The following is a 16,800-nucleotide window of genomic DNA, read 5'->3' on the forward strand; positions in this document are numbered from 1 at the left end:
GAATGTGAAGGCATTAAGCTGTTTAGCATGACAAGCTATAGACTAACGCCTGCCTCCAGTTACAGCATTCAAATTCCAGGACTGATTCCCATCCCCTTCCCTGGCCCTAGCTCATCAGACCAGTATCTGACTAGCATTAAAAGGAGATGAAGCTGGCAGCCAGGATCAGGTTGGCTGAAAGCTCAAAAAAGCCTATGCCAGCATGGCAGCTGAATTTTATGTCATTAACTCAATCTCTAAGTCCTATCCAGGAGTCATTTGTTTAGAAGCAAAAGTAAAACAGTCCTTTTGAAAGCAACAGTTATCATTCCTGTTTATCAGTATCTAACCAGCAGCCTCAGCCCTTTGATGTAACTGATTTTATAGCACCCTCCTCCCTAAAATCAGGCCTTTTCTCTTTCCTTGGAGAGAGGAGCTATAACTCAGGGATTTCTAATGACCTTTCAAGGTTTAAAAAACCTTGTATTTTGGCCGGGCGTGGTGGCTCACGTCTGGAATCCCAGCACTGTGGGAGGCTGAGGCGGGCAGATCACCTGAGGTCAGGAGTTCGAGACCAGCCCGGCCAACATGGTGAAACTCCCGTCTCCACTAAAAATACAGAAAAATCAGCGAGGGGTGGTGGCGCATGCCTGCAATTCCAGCAACTCGGGAGTCAGGCAGGAGAATCGCTTGAACCCAGGAGGCACAGGTTGCAGTGAGCTGAGATTGCGCTGCTACACTCCAGCCTGGGCGACAGAGCGACACTCCAACTCAAAAAAAAAAAAACAAAAAAACTTTTAGCATTGTGTGTGTGTGTGTGTGTGTGTGTAGCCCTTGAACCCCTGCTCTCGCCAGTAGTGGGGTTCAGCTTGTCTTAAAGATGTTTCCAGCTCATCTTCTAACCTTGAGGGAGCAGCAGTTAAGTTATTTCTCTGTTGCAGAGATGGCTGAGCGATTCCATCATGTCACCGTGCTCCAGATACACTTCTGTGACTGGCAGCAGGCCTGGGAGCAGAGGCAGAGCTTGTATGCCTACCATGCCCAGGTGGAGAAACTGGCCAGGAAGATGGCCCTGCGGCGCACCTTTACTCACTGGAAACACTGTATCCTTTCAGATACCCAGGCTGTCCATTGCCTCAGCCAGGACAGCAGGAGCTCAGCAGCACGTGAAACGAAAGTCATGAGAAACATGGGAAACAGTTGCCAAATGATTTAAAACAGCCTTTTCTCTGTTGGCAGTCTTAAAATTTTTTGTTTAATTGGGATTGTGTATAAAAAGAGTACTTATATATTTATAGTTTAAAAATAATAAAATGAACAACTATGTATCTTATTATCCAACTTTCAAAATAGAACCTTGCTAGCACACCTATCTGCTTCTCCCTGATTGCATTCTTTTTCTTTTCCCTCAGAGGTAATCCCACTTTCCTGATGAACATTTTTTGGTATTATAATATCAGTGCTTTTCTCTACCCACTAGGTGGTGGAAATAGCCACCACTGGCTTTTTCTTGGTGATACCGTCACCGTGACCATAAGCTTCCATTTATTGCGCTTTTACTATGTAGCAGACACTATGCTTCATCCTCATAGCAGTGCTGTGGAGTAGGTGCCACTATTGTCATTCTACAGACAAGGAAACAGATTCAGAGGATTTGAGTGTATTTTAAAGTCACAAGTCATTGGCAGATTCAGGATTTTCAAAACCTGGGCCTTTAACTCCTGTGTACATATTCTTTTTTTTTGAGATGGAGTCTTGCTCTGTCACCCAGGCTGGGGTACAGTGGCACAGTCTCGGCTCACTGCAATCTCTGCCTCCCAAGTTCAAGCGATTCTCCTGCCTTAGCCTCCCGAGTAGCTGAGATTACAGGCATGTGCCACCATGCCTGGCTAATTTTTGCATTTTTAGTAGAGATGGGGTTTCGCCATGTTGGCCAGGCTGGTCTTGAACTCCTGACCTCAGGTGATCCACCTGCCTCAGCCTCCCAAAGTGCTGGGATTACAGGCATGCAGGCATGAGCCACCACACCCAGCCTCTTTTTTTTTTTTGAGACAGAGTCTCGCTCTGTCACCCAGGCTGAATTGCAGTGGTGCCATCTCAGCTCACTGCAACCTCCATCTATCGGGTTCAAGCGATTCTCCTGTCTCAGCCTCCTGAGTAGCTGGGATTACAGACGCCCACCACCACGCCCAGCTAATTTTTGTGCTTTTAGTAGACATGGGGTTTCTCCATGTTGGCCAGGCTGGTCTCAAACTCCTGACCCAAAGTGATCCACTTGCCTCAGTCAGCCTCTTAAAGTAGTAGGATCACAGGCATGAGCCACCGTGTCCAGCCCTGTGTACATATGCTTTTTTTTTTCTTCTTTTTTTCTTTAAGATGGAGTTTCACTTTTGCTGCCCAGGCTGGAGTGCAATGGCCCAATCTTGGCTCACCACAACCTCCGCCTCCCGGGTTCAAGTAGTTCTCCTGCCTCAGCCCCATAAGTAGCTGGGATTACAGGCATGCACCACCATGCCTGGCTAATTTTTTTTTTTTTTGTATTTTTAGTAGAGACGGGGTTTGTAGATGTTGGCCAGGCTGGTCTCAAACTCCTGATGACCTCAGGTGATCCACCCGCCTCGGCCTCCCAAAGTGCTGAGATTACAGACGTGAGCCACCGTGCCTGGCCACCCAGCCATATTCTTAATCACTACCCTTACCATACTGTGTGCCCAAGTATAAGAATTTGGACTGCCTAGGATGTTCATCCACACATTTTCTTTGTTCATCAAAGTCTTGCTTTGCGTAAACTCCTGCTTAAATTGTTGGATACGAGGAAGCTCAGATTAATGATAGTTCATTGTCTAGTGGGGAAAATAAACATGAAAATGGGTCTTTAAATATGGCATGATAACTGCTATCATAAAGGTTTGTATCAAGTCCTGTGAGAGCGACTGTGGAGATTCAGCCAAGGAGGTAATGTTTGTGCAGAATTTAAGTCATAGGAGATGAGAAGTTGGGAAGGTTGATGTCTTAGGGGAAGACTGCAGAAGGTTGGAAAAGGCAAAAATGAATGACATTTATGCAGGTTTAGAGGTGAGGAAAAGCATTCAAGAATCTAGTGAGCTGTAGAGGTATAGATGGTGGGAAGGTAGATGCAGGAACCTCTGGAGGTTTTTTAACTTTTTAAAATTTAGAGACAGGGTCACATGTTGCCCAGGCTGGAGTGCAGTGGCTTTCACAGGCACAATGGTAGCTTACTACAGTCTTGAACTCCTGGACTTAAGCAATCCTCCCTCCTCAGCCTCCCAAGTAGGTGGAACTACAGGCACACACCATCACACCTGGCATCAGAGGTTTTTAAGAAGAGAAGAGGCTGGGGGCAGTGGCTCACACCTGTAATCCGAGTGCTTTAGGGGGATCGCTTGAACCCAGGATTTTGAGGCTACAGTGAACTATGATGGCACCCTTGCCCTCCAGACTGGGTGACAGAGTGAGGCCCAGTCTCTTAAAAAAAAAAAAAAGAAAGAAAAGAAAAGAAATGCAGTCAGATTTGTGCGTTGGAAAGGATAATTCTGGATTAGCGGAGAGAGGCTAGCACCGGTGGGAGACCAGTTATGGGAGGAGGCTCACTTACCAGTCTACGTAAGGGATGAGTCGGATGAACTGCAGGGTGTTGGGGGTGGGGACAGAAGAGCAGGAGGGGATGGAGAGAGCCAAGAGATTTAGGAAGAGAGCAGATGGACTTGGAGACCGATTAGATGAGAGTGGGAGGAGAAAAGGTTTGAAAATAACTCCAAGGTTTTGAGCTCAAACATCTGACTGGATTGTGATGCCAAAACAGTGATTACAGAAACAGGAGCAGATTCTGCTTTAGATATGGTGATTTCTAAATGTTTACTGAAATTGGTAGCAGTTTATCTCAGGTATTTTTTGCCTCTCATCTCATGAGCATTCAAGGGGAGGAGTGCAAGACCAGATGTTTGATCAGTAACTGACGGGGTTTCCCTTTGCCCACTGCTTCCTTGGGTCATCAGGAGTAGACAGAAGTGGACCTCAGCCCACCTGGCATGTGTGTTATCCCTGATAGCCACGGCCCTTCAGGTGGCTTGCTGAGAATGCACTGTTTAGGGGCCAGAACCTTGTTGAGACTGGAGGCCTTCACTTCCTGGCAGACATGCTGCTGTGTGCAGAAGAAGCTGCCCAGTGTGAGATGGCAGAAGAGCACCACAGGCACAGCCAGCTGGTAAGAGCCCTGCATCCTGGCATGGCTCCACTCAGCAGCCTTGCTTGGGTATCCACTCTTGGGGTACCCTGACCCCTATCACCTTCATTAAACACAGTCAGCTGTGGGTCAGTTTTAGTCATGAAACCCTCCTTTCATTGTAGGTGTCCCTGTTTTCATTTTGAATTACAGGTGCTAATGGTGTAGGGTCAGAGGGGTTTGGAGCTATAAAGGAACCTCAGAGATTTAGTCCTGAGCTTTCTTTTTACATGGGAAAAACCCCTTTTGAGTGGCGGAAGCCCCATCTATGAAATAGGTCAGAGTGACCATGCTGTGGTTGAACCATGTCAGGGAGTCAGTCCCTGTTCTACCTGCTACCGTTCCCTTCCCTTGCTATACGAGGTGGTCTTCGAATGTTTTCAGGAGCCTGTGGGGCTCCACAAAGCACAGTACGAAAACCCCTAATCCAGTCTGATATCTTCACTTCTGTCTCAGAAAATTGAAGCCTAAGGCTTGGGGAAATATGGGCAAATCAGCTTTGCTTAGCCAATTTGTGAGGCATTATTATTTTTTAGGGATGGAATCTCACTATGTTGTCCAGGCTAGATTCAAACTTCTGGGCTCAAGCAATCCTCCCACCTCAGCCTCCTAAGTAGCTGGGACTATAGGCCTGTGCCACCATGCCCAGTGTTGAGGCGTTATTATTATTATTAGAGATAGGGTCTCCTCTGTCACCCAGGCTGAAGTACCATGTTACAATCGTTGCTTGCTGCAGCCTTGAACTCCTGGACTCAAGTGATCCTTCCACCTCAGCCTCCCAAGTAGCTGGGACCACAGGCACATGCTACCATGCCTAACTAATTTTTTAGATTTTTTTTTTTTGAGACAGAGTCTTGCTCTGTCTCCCAGGCTGGAGTACAGTGGCGTGATCTCGGCTCACTGCAAGCTCTGCCTCCGGGGTTCACACCATTCTCCTGGGTTCACGCCATTCTCCTGCGTCAGCATCCCGAGTTGCTGGGACTATAGGTGCCCGCCACTGTGCCCAGCTAGTTTTTTGTTTTGTTTTTTTTTTTTTGAGACAGAGTCTCGCTCTGTCACCTGGGCTGCATTGCAGTGGCCGGATCTCAGCTCACTGCAAGCTCCGCCTCCCAGGTTCACGCCATTCTCCTGCCTCAGCCTCCCGAGTAGCTGGGACTACAGGCGCCCGCCACCTCGCCTGGCTAGTTTTTTGTATTTTTTTAGTAGAGACGGGGTTTCACCGTGTTAGCCAGGATGGTCTCGATCTCCTGACCTCGTGATCCGCCCGTCTCAGCCTCCCAAAGTGCTGGGATTACAGGCTTGAGCCAGTTTTTTGTATTTTTAGTAGAGACAGGGTTTCACCGTGTTAGCCAAGATGGTCTCGATCTCCTGGCCTCGTGATCCACCCACCTCAGCCTCCCAAAGTGCTGGGATTACAGGTGCCAGGCCTAATTTTTTAGTTTTTTGTACAGAGTCTCCCTCTGTTGGCCAGGCTGGTCTTGAACTCCTGTGCTCAAGCAGTCCTCCTGCCTCAGCATCCTAAAGTGTTGGGATTACAGGTGTGAGCCACTGCACCTGGCCTTTTAGGCTTTATTGATGGAGCTGGATCCAGGTCCATCCTGGCCCAACCCCAGCCCTTCCTTTCACTAAAGATTCCTTCTTCCATTTTAGCAGCACTGCATTTATAATCATATAAACGTACGCACTGAGCCCATATGGGAAAAAAACAAAAACACAAAACCACCACGGACAAAACGTCTGTCTTTTTCTGACAGGCAACAGTTGATGTTTACCTTGGTCTGTAGAATTGTCATGTGGATCATGGGGTTCTCTCCTGGTGTGGGTGTGTTTGTTCTTGTGTAGTATAGATAGACAGCAGGGAGGGTTCAGCAAATATTTATTAAGTGCCTGCTGTGCAGGCTGGCTTGTGTTAGACTCCCAGGTGAATCTCAAAGTAGAGAAACACACTCAGGGAAATAACAGCTATGAGAAGCTGTGACCACGCTTCTCTCCCCTCATTTGAGGCGCGGTCTGCCTTCACCTGCTCTTGGTTTACAGACTCTACTGATTCCAGTCCTTGTAATCAATTGTGTCCTTTCTTTGCACAGTATTTTTGCTTTAGAGCCCTAAAAGACAATGTGACCCACGCCCATCTCCAGCAAATAAGAAGGAATCTCGCTCACCGGCAGCATGGTGTCACGGTGAGGGTTGTTGTCTGTGTCAAGGGACCTCTCCTGATGGCCATTCTTTCTTGCTCTTTTTTCAGTCTTGCCAAATTAAGCAGAACTCCCTTTTTTTTTTTTTTTTGAGACGGAGTCTCGCTCTGTTGCCCAGGCTGGAGTGCAGTGGCCGGATCTCAGCTCACTGCAAGCTCCGCCTCCCGGGTTCACGCCATTCTCCTGCCTCAGCATCCCGAGTAGCTGGGACTACAGGCTCCCGCCACCTCGCCCGGCTAGTTTTTTGTATTTTTTTAGTAGAGACGGGGTTTCACCATGTTAGCCAGGATGGTCTCGATCTCCTGACCTCGTGATCTGCCCATCTCGGCCTCCCAAAGTGCTGGGATTACAGTCTTGAGCCACCGCACCCGGCGAGCAGAACTCTTTTTAAAAAGACTTTTGTGCTTCAAGATTTGTCCAGACTATCAACTCGAAAACCTTAGTTTGCATTTTCTTTCTCTCTCTCTTTTTTTTTTTTTTTTTTTTACAGAGTCTTTCTCTGTTTCCCAGGCTGGAGTGCAGTGGCACGGTCTAAGCTCACTGCAGCCTCCGCCTCTGAGGTTCAAGCGATTCTCCTGCCTCAGCCTCCCGAGTAGCTGGAATTACAGGCGTGCACCACCACACCTGGCTAATTTTTGTATTTGTAGTAGAGATGAGGTTTCACCATGTTGGCCAGGCTGGTCTCGAACTCCTGACTTCAGATGATCCGCCTGCCTCAGCCTCCCAAAGTGCTGGGATTACAGGCATGAGCCACTGTGCTCGGCCTCTTTAGTGTGCATTTTCCTTGGTAATCCCTACCTACTGATAGAAAAACTCTTGTTTTTGCCTTGTTTGATCCCATTTTTTTTTTATCCGTTTGCTAAGAAAATGGGTAGTTGACTCAAAGTTCAGAGACTGTGGATTTTAACCTTGACCTAGGGGATGTAGTGATATAAACACACTTTCTTTCTCTGCTTATTTAGAGGCAGGGTGTTGTTCTGTTACCCAGGCTGTAGTGCAGTGGCTAACTGCAGCCTCAGCCTCCCAGGCTCAGGTGATCCTCCTGCCTCAGCCTCCCAAGTAGTTGGGACTAGAGCTGTAAGCCACCACACCCAGCTAATTTTTGTATTTTTTGTAGAAACGGGGTCCCACTGTGTTGCCTAGGCTGGTCTCAAACTCCTGGGCTCAAGTGATCTGCCCACCTTAGCCTCTCAAAGTGCTGGGATTACAGGTGTGAGCCACTGTACCCAACCCAAATACACTTTATTTATTTATTTATTTATTTTGAGACAGGGTCTTGCTCTGTCGCCCGGGCAGCTGCAGTGGTGTGATCTCGACTCACTGCAACCTCTGCCTCCCAAGTTCAAGCAGTTCTCATGTCTCAGCCTCCCAAGTAGCTGGGATCACAGGATCAGTTAAACTTTATCATCTTAACCATTTTTAAGTGTACAGTTCAGTGGCATGCACATCCTCATTGTGCAATCATCATCACTATTCATCTCTAGAACTTTTTCATCTTGCAAAACTGAAACTCTGTACCCATTTCCTCTTTCCTCAGCCCCTGGAAACCACCATTCCACTTTCTGTCTCTATAAACTTGATTATTCTAGAGACCTCATAGGTGTAATCATACAGTATTTGTCCTTTTGCAACTGGCTTATTTCACTTAGCATAATGTATACTTTTTTAAATGATTGCCTTTTTTAAAAAAAAGGACAGGCCGGTTATTTTGTATATACAATTTATTTTTTATTATAATAATTCTTTTTAGAGACAGGGTCTCGCTCTGTCATCCAGGCTAGAGTGCAGTGGTGCGATCATAGGTCATTGTAGCCTCATCGTCCTGGGCTCAAGAGAATATCCTGCCTCAGCCTCCTGAGGAGCTAGGACTACAGGTGCACACCACCATGCCTAGCCTTGTAGAATGTTATTGTGGGGTTTTTGTTTGTTTTTGTTTGTGTTTTTTTCTTTTTTTTCTTTTTTCTTTTTGGTTGTTTTGAGATGGAGTTTCACTCTTGTTGCCCAGGCTGGAGTGCAATCGTGCGATCTCGGCTTACTGCAACCTCCACCTCCTGGGTTTAAGCGATTCTCCTGCCTCAGCCTCCCAAGTAGCTGGGATTACAGGCATGTGCCACCACGCCCGGCTAATTTTGTATTTTTAGTAGAGACAGGGTTTCTCCATGTTGGTCAGGCTGGTCTTAAACTCCTGAGAACTCAGTTCCGCCCACCTCGGCCTCCCAAAGTGCTGAGATTACAGGTGTGAGCCACCACACCCGGCACAATGTTTTATGTTCTTGATTTGTCTGATTGTTTCCTTTTGATATCATTTAATTTTCCTTTAGTCTACATGGTTCCTATAATCATTACATCTAAGGACTTGTTTAGATTGAAATTAAACATTTATGCAAGACTACTTCATAGGTAGGAATATGCAATAAAATCAGTTTTAATTTCCAAAATGACTTTCCAAAATGTCCTTGTCTTCTGTGAGATTAGGAATAGCTTCATCTAGATTTCCATAGACTGGAAGAACCATCTTTTTGCCTTTTATGTTGGCCCAGAATAGCTCTATAGTTCAGCCATCATTGATTTGTATGCCCAATGTATGTTGGCTGCTCCTAACTGAGGTAATTCCTGCTTTGGGGGAGCTCACAGTCTGTTGGAGTAAGGATTCACTGTTTTACCTTTCATCTCAGTAAATTTCCATTTTCTTCCTACTATGCTTTAGCTGCTGCACAGGTTCTGGAACCTCTGGCAGTCTCAGATTGAGGAGAAAAAGGAAAGAGAGCAGCTCCCCTTACTGCGTGCTGCCTGGGACCACTACAGGTAGGGACTCTGGCTTCATCGCTGGCTCTCAGGGACTTTGTGCCTCTGACTTACTGTTTTCCAGGAGTAATCGCTTGCCCTTCTATGAGTTAGTGTGGCAGATTCAGAAAGGCCTGCTGGGGTGGAGGTCCTGCTGTAAACCGTTTGTTCCTGAATTTGGGATTTTGGCTGATCAGATGGGAGATAGAATAAGCATATGTGCATCAGTTCTTGGCCACCATAGTCGGAAGTATGTGCCTGGTCGCTCACTGCCTTGGTCCTACCAGCATCAATATGTTCACAAGTTAGAATTCATGCATTACTAGTGTTAAAGAGAAGGGTCAGGGACATTTGTGACTCGGTCTTAAAGTGTGCAGGGAATGTTGTCAATATTTTAGCGCTAGTCATTCAGTTAAAATAAATAAAACACTACATTTCTGTGAGGAAAACTCAGAATGTATAGGGTGGAAAGTATAAAGGGAAAAATAAAAGTTGCCTGGTCCCCTCCCTACAAGTAGGAGTAAGATCTTACTCTGCAGAGCAAGGAAGTATGAACTTTCTTGCTGCCAGAAATGTTTCACATGTCCTCCCTTTCTTTGCTCTCCCCTTTCCCTCCCTGCACAGTATAATCAACTTAATTTGCATAGTTTAGGTCCAATTTTGAAGCATTTTTTAATGAGTTAGAATTCCAATAATTAACTGACTCATTGAGAGTTATCAAGACATGTTATTCCAAACCCTGGTTCACAAACCCTAGTGTGAGAGGCAACATGTCATGGACCCCCAGACTTTGGCCATGAAACCAGAAAGTTCAGGATGTCCGGGGGGCTTCATACATACTCCCTAAACTCCAGAGCGACTGTGCTTTTGGTGGCCTAATTAGGTTTCACAAGAAAGTTGTCAACATTGTAGGCAATCCACAGTCCAGAATCAGAGGTTGACAGATGTTACATTAGATACCAGGTTCTTATTGCCCTCTCTCCTAGAATGAAACTAAGAAGCCCATGGGGTGCCTTTAACTCACAGGAAGTAACTGTACCCCGATTTACCTGCCTTAAAATAAAGTTTTAAAAACGTGATGTTCTTCCTTTTGTTTCAGGATAGTACTGATGTGTAAGTGTATCAAATTGTGGCTACAGTATACTCAGAAGAGGCAGTACAAGCAGGTATGGAGTACTTTTTAGCAGATGCTCTCCTGGCTTACATTCTTGGACCCATTTGCTTTGGAAAGATTCTTGGAAAAGACCTATGCCAAGAAGTCTTGTCATTCTTCTTTGGAAGATAGGGTGTTGAAAAAGCTCAAAGGCATTTCTTCCAGTTTCCACCTCTGATATCAGAAAGTCTGCGTAATTCCCATTTCTTATCTGCTATGAAAATACAAGTTCTCTCTGAAAGTACTGAGCTCTTATCAGCCATTCACATCATTATTCAAATTCATTTAGTCTCTGAGTTAGCCAGCCCATCACCCAGTGGGACCTGCAAGAGATACACAGAGAGGTGCAGAGCGTAAGTGCTGCATCCCAGTACTAAACAGTGTGAGACACGTGTCCCCGGAGGTGGAGGATGTGAGGTCAGGACCACAAATAAGTAAAGGCAGATTGAGAAAGATAGATTCATTCAATTTAAGAAATACTTACCGAGCAACTGCTGTGCCTCAGACACTGCACTAAGCACTGAGGATACAACCGTGATATAAAGTCAACAAAATTCCTGCTCTCCCAGGGCTCATGCGTTAGCACCAGGGTGACAAATAAGTGTGACCTTACAAGCCCATTCTGCCAGTTGAGAGTACCTTCTGGAATGTTGAACTGAGAAGGATTTCAAGGCCATGTTGACACTCACTGGGAAAGGGTTCAATTGATGGTGTCTGCCATTGTGAGAAGTGCCCCCTTTTTGGTCATCTCTGGAGTGTAACAGAGGAAGACACAAACCAAACTCCTCCCAGTTATTTTCATGCTGCCCACCCTACCCATACCTCCATCTTCTGCTGGAGTCTAAGAGGCGAATCTTTGAATTCACCTGTTAGCTAGTTCCCTATAGTTTGGGGATAGAATCCAAATTTTTAGCAAGGCCTACAAACTCCTTTGGGAGCTGGTTCCTGTCTGTTTCTCTCCCCTTTCCTGTTGCCACTCTGTTCCTTCACAACTGCACCCTGACGGGTTAAGCTGCCAGTGCTTCCTTAAAGGTCCTCTGTGTTCTCCTGCTTCTCTCTTCTGCTTCTCTTTGTACCTCCAGTTCTCAATTTCACACTCCTTTCCAGCTCAGATGTCACCTCCTCCTCCAGGCCAGTCCACCTCCACCCCTACCCCTGAGGCATGGCTTTATCAGAATATTCATCTCGTGGTTGTTCACTGGCTTCTCTTTCCTCACAGGCTGTGAAGTCCTTTAGAGTACAGCCTGTCCCTTTTTCCTCCTTAGTCCGACACAGTGCTTGGCATGGGGTATGTGCTAATATTTGGATGAATGAATGCACAGACCAACAAATGAACTGCCGTTGATTTCTTCAGAGCTTTTTTCCAAGGATGATATCAATTGGTAGAGCTTGGATGCTGTAGGGCATGGCCTCTTTTTGCGTCACTCTTGCCTCCCACACTTAGGAAATGCTAGAGTCACTGCATTCTTTGACATGCCTTTGGATTATGTTACTGGCTTTAAAAAGACATTGCCACTTATTATCTTAAGTTCAAGTAATGCAAGTTCACCAGAATGTAGGAAAGCCTTTCAGAAAAAGACTGAGTGTCAGAGTTGAAAGGTTGTATTTATTCAAAGTGGAAAGCTGAGGGTCTCTTTTATTTCCTTCCTGGAAAACGAGCACTCCCCTTGACACAGGGGCCCAACACTGGCAGACAGTCTGGGGTCAGCATTTTCATCTCTCACGCTGATCTAGCATGGCCTGCTTTCAAAGGTGTAGCAGGTCTGAAAAATAAGAAGAGCACTGCTTAGTCATTCCTAAACCTTTAGCTAACAATCTGAATATCACCTCTTGGTATAGGTATCCCAGGAGCATGTCAGTTCTTTCTATTCTTAGACAAGATAAAAATATTATTTTTTGTGGGTTTCTTCCTTTTGAAAAAGTAACATACAGTCAGCCCTCTGTATCTGTGGGTTCCACATCCATGGATTCAACCAACCATGGATAAAAAATATTCAGGGAAAAAAAGAATGGTTGTGTCTGTACTGAACATATACAGACCTTTTTTTCTTGTCCGTAGTCCCTAAACAATATATAAACAATATAGTATAACAACTATTTACATAGCATTTACATCGTGTTAGGTATTATGAATAATCTAGAGATGTATACAGGAGGATCACCTAGGTTATATGCAGATGCCACATCAATTTTTTGTTGTTGTTGTTAGTTTTTTGTTTTATTTTGTTTTTGAGACAGGTCTCACTTTGTCACCGAGGCTGGAGTACAGTGGCATGATCTTGGCTCACTGCAGCTTCACTCTCCCCAGGTTCAAGCGATTCTCCTGTCTCAGCCTCCCAAGTAGCTGGGACTACAGGTGCAAGCTACCATGCCCAGCTAATTTTTGTAATTTTTTTGTAGAGGTGGGGTGTCGCCATGTTACCCAGGCTGGTCTCAAACTCCTGAGCTCTGCCTGCCTTGGTCTCCCAAAGTGCTGGGAGTACAGGCGTGAGCCACTGCACCTGGCCTGCTATACCATTTTATATAAGAGACTTGAGTATCCATGGATTTTGGTATCTGAGAGGGACCCTGGAACCAGTCCCCCACGAATACCAAAGGATGGTGCTCTGCAGAATGGCGAATTGTTTGCTAACTGTTGAAGCTGGGTGGTAGGGTCATAGGTATTCATTATACTGTCAGCTTCTACTTTTGCTTACATTTGAAAATGCCCATTAAGAAAAAAAAAAAGAAAGAAAAGCAATGTGTAGATATTATAGATAATTTAGGAAGTATAAAAAGACATAAAGAAGAAAAAATGAAACCATTCATGACATTTAATGGGTAAAGCTGGTATCTCTCTTCCTCTGTGGGGGTAGGAGTGTATGTACCCGTCTTTTCACATACACATACATACGCATACTGATCCAGTTATCTATTGCTGTGTAAAAAATCACCCCAAATTCAGTGGTATAAGACAACAACCATTCTATTATGCTTTATGGATTCTCAAAGATTGAGACAGAACATTATGGGAATGGTTGGTTTCTGCTCCAAAATCAGTCTCAGCTGAAAAGATTCTAATGGCAAGGGGTGAGAATCATCTAGAAGTTTCTTCATACGTCTCTAGATCCTGGACTAGAATGACTCAAAGACTGGGCTTAACTGGGAATGTTAGCCAGAGAAACTGTATACGACCTCTTTGTGAGGCTTGGGCTTCCTTGCAGCATGGTGGCCTTGGGGTAGTCAGCCATCAGGGCTTCAAAATGAGTGTTCCAGAACAAGTCAGAAGCTCTGTGGCTCTTTATATAGCCTCAGAACTCACATAGTGTCACTTTTACCATGCCCTATTGGTCGGAGCAGTCACTATCCCAGCCAGATGCAAGGGGAGGGAACATAGATCACTTCTCCGTGAAGGAAGATCAAAGAATTTGTAGCCATGTTTTTAAAACCTTTACACATGTTGGCCGGGTATGGTGGCTCACACCTGTAATCCCAGCACTTTGGGAGGCCAAGGCAGGCGGATCGTGAGGTCAGGGTATCAGGACCATTCTGGTCAACGTGTTGAAACCCCGTCTCTACTAAAAAGTACAAAAAGTAGCTGGGTGTGGTGGCACGTGCCTTGTAGTCCCAGGTACTTGGGAGGCTGAGGCAGGAGAATCGCTTGAACCCAGGAGGCGGAGGTTGCAGTGAGCTGAGATTGTGCCACTGCACTCCAGCCTGGCAACAGAGTGAGACTGTCTTAAAAAAAAAAAATCCTCTACACATGCATATATGCTTTTTCCCCCCAAGTTTTGGATCATGGAGGCATATACAGTGTATTCTTACGTCCATTGTCTGTCTTACCTACTGATGTATCAGTAAAATAGTAGACACTTATAATTACATAAATGTGTATGACAAACACTATAAACAAAATCAAAAGATAAGTATTATGGAGTGGGGAAATATTTAGATTTATAACACGTGACAAAGGACTAATAAATTGTTTAGGTTTGAAAACCCCATACATATCAGTGAGTCGAATGCTAACAGACAGTGAAACAGGCAATGGGTATGAACACCGAAGCCATGGGGAAGAGAGAGAGAGAGAGAGTGTGTGTATGTATTTGTAGGAATGTTTAACCACTGTTTAAGTGAAAATTTTTTCACCTCTTTCATTTTTCTTCTAGCATATTGGCAAAGATAATAATTTTCATCTTGTTCTCATTTTTATTATATAGGAAGCAATCCTCCCACAAGAGTGTAACCCTGAAAGGTGATATTTAAAAAAAAAAAAAAGTTAAGTGCAATGGTCATTCTTTGTTTTACTTCAGCTGCTACAGGCCAGAGCGGATGGTCATTTCCAGCAGAGAACCCTGCCTGCTGCCTTCCACACGTGGAAGAGACTCTGGCGATGGCGCCAGCAGGACAGTGTCCTCAATGCAAGAGCAACACGTTTCCACAGGTATGCTGCTCAGCTCCTGTCTGCACTGGGGCAGGTGTCTCAAATCTAACTCTGCCAATCACGCAGCCCATTTGCTGTGCTTTTCTGCTTCCCAGACCCCAGGCCCTAGTACTTCCTGGATTTTCAATAATGTAGGCTCATTGATTTCATTTAGCAGGAAAAGACAAGATAGTATTTCCCCTGGGAAATCTTTTGTCCATCTTTATTGCAAGGGCTTTCAAAACAGCCTGTTTCATCATTAGCCACTGAGAGCTCCATTAAAGCAGCCCATTAGCTTTCCGGATCAGAGCATGGTAGGACCTTGCATCACCTTGGCAGACATTCTTGACTGTCATTTCCCTGAAACACTTCATTCCTATTCTGCTAAACCTGGCTTTTTGAAGTCTTGAAATTACAGTCATCAACAAAACTACAAAGGTCAGGCCGGGCGCGGTGGCTCACGCCTGTAATCCCAGCACTTCAGAAGGCCAGGGCAGGCCAATCACAAGGTCAGGAATTCAAGACCAGCCTGGCCAACATGGTGAAACCCCATCTCTACTAAAGATACAAAAATTAGCCTGCAGTGGTGGCATATGCCTGTAATCTCAGCTACTTAGGAGGATGAGGCAGTAGAATTGCTTGAACCCAGGAGGCAGAGGTTGCAGTGAGTCAAGATTGTGCCATTGCATTCTAGCCTGGGTAACAAGGCAAGACTCTGTCTCAAAAAAAAAAAAATTAGAAAGCTCAAGGAGCAGAGCTACATCTTTTTAGTTCCCACAAGGGGCAAACTTGCCCACAGCAAGTTCTTAGTATGTGGTGGGACATAAGGAAGAAATTATTATTTATTTATTCATTTTTGAGATGGAGTCTCGTCCAGGCTGGTGTGCAATGGCATGATCTCAACTCACGGCAAATTTCACATCCTGGGTTCAAGCAGTTCTCCTGCCTCAGCCTCCCAAGTAGCTGTGATTACAGGTGTGCGCCACATGCCCAGCTAATTTTTTGTATCTTTAGTAGAAACAGGGCTTCACCATGTTGGCCAGGCTGGTCTCGAACTCCTGACCTTGTGATCCGCCCACCTTGGCCTCCCAAAGTGCTGGGATTACTGGCATGAGCCACCACGCCCGGTCTGTAATGAAGAAATTATAATCACTAACTGTATGTCTGCCATTGTGTGATGGAAGACAGAAAACAAACTCATTCTGCCCATGGCATCATTATCTTCATTAATAATTTCCTTTTCACAGCCATCCTGAGAGATCATGTTCAAAATGATAAGTGGTAACACAGCTAGTAAGTGGCACAGCCAGGGTTTAAATTCAAATCTCCAGTTCCAAAGTCCAGGTGCTTTCTTCTTGATCAAGAGGAAGAGCTTTTTGATGACTTTGTAGGAGGGTGAAATTTTTGTGAGGAGATAAGATTGACATGCAAGAAACAACTGAGAACTAACTCAAGAGAATAGATCCATGGTCCCCAGTCATGTCAGCCACAAGTTCTTCCAGCGCTCAGAGCTAGTGTCGAGGGAGGTTGAGCATGGAAGTATCTGGGAGAGGCTTCCTGTGAGTGAGAGGGTGAGGATGGTGGCTGGAGTGGGCAAGATGGGGAGGCCCAGACTGAAGGGATTGGGCTGACCCTATAGATAGATATTCAACAGATATTTGAGCAGGTGCATGGAACTAGTAAAGTGACAGTTTTGGAAATTACCTTAAGTTCAGTGTACTTTATCTTAGTACAGAGGGGTGAGATGGAGGGGCATGCATTGGGAGAAGTTGCAGTCATCTTAAATCTGGAGAATTTCAGGCCATGTGCGGTGGCTTATGCCTGTAATCGCAGCACTCTGGGAGGCCGAGGTGGGTGGATCATTTGAGGTCAGGAGTTTCAGACCAGCCTGGCCAACATGGTGAAACCCTGTCTCTACTAAAAATACAAAAATTAGCAGGGTGTGGTGGCGCATGCTTGTAATCCGAGCTACTCTGGAGGCTAAGGCACAAGAATCGCTTTAACCCAGGAGGCAGAGGTTACAGTGAGTTGAGATGGCGCCACT

The 16,800-nt window shown here is 45.4% G+C and overlaps 1 protein-coding gene across 1 annotated transcript in view; it reads left to right on the forward strand.

Annotated features, from left to right (window-relative positions):
- The window catches only part of LOC116418544 (protein SFI1 homolog), a 64,907-nt gene extending 50,081 nt beyond the window's left edge, over positions 1–14,826 (forward strand). The window contains exons 8-13 of the mRNA XM_031934658.1: positions 921–1,082; positions 4,134–4,204; positions 6,310–6,402; positions 9,125–9,222; positions 10,301–10,367; positions 14,647–14,826. Of these exons, the coding sequence (XP_031790518.1) occupies positions 921–1,082; positions 4,134–4,204; positions 6,310–6,402; positions 9,125–9,222; positions 10,301–10,367; positions 14,647–14,826 (671 nt within the window). The remainder of the gene's footprint in view (positions 1–920; positions 1,083–4,133; positions 4,205–6,309; positions 6,403–9,124; positions 9,223–10,300; positions 10,368–14,646) is intronic.
- The last annotated feature ends 1,974 nt before the right edge of the window (positions 14,827–16,800 follow it).

Source organism: Piliocolobus tephrosceles, chromosome 19 (assembly GCF_002776525.5).
Source record: "Piliocolobus tephrosceles isolate RC106 chromosome 19, ASM277652v3, whole genome shotgun sequence".
NCBI classification, from domain to species: Eukaryota; Metazoa; Chordata; class Mammalia; order Primates; family Cercopithecidae; genus Piliocolobus; species Piliocolobus tephrosceles.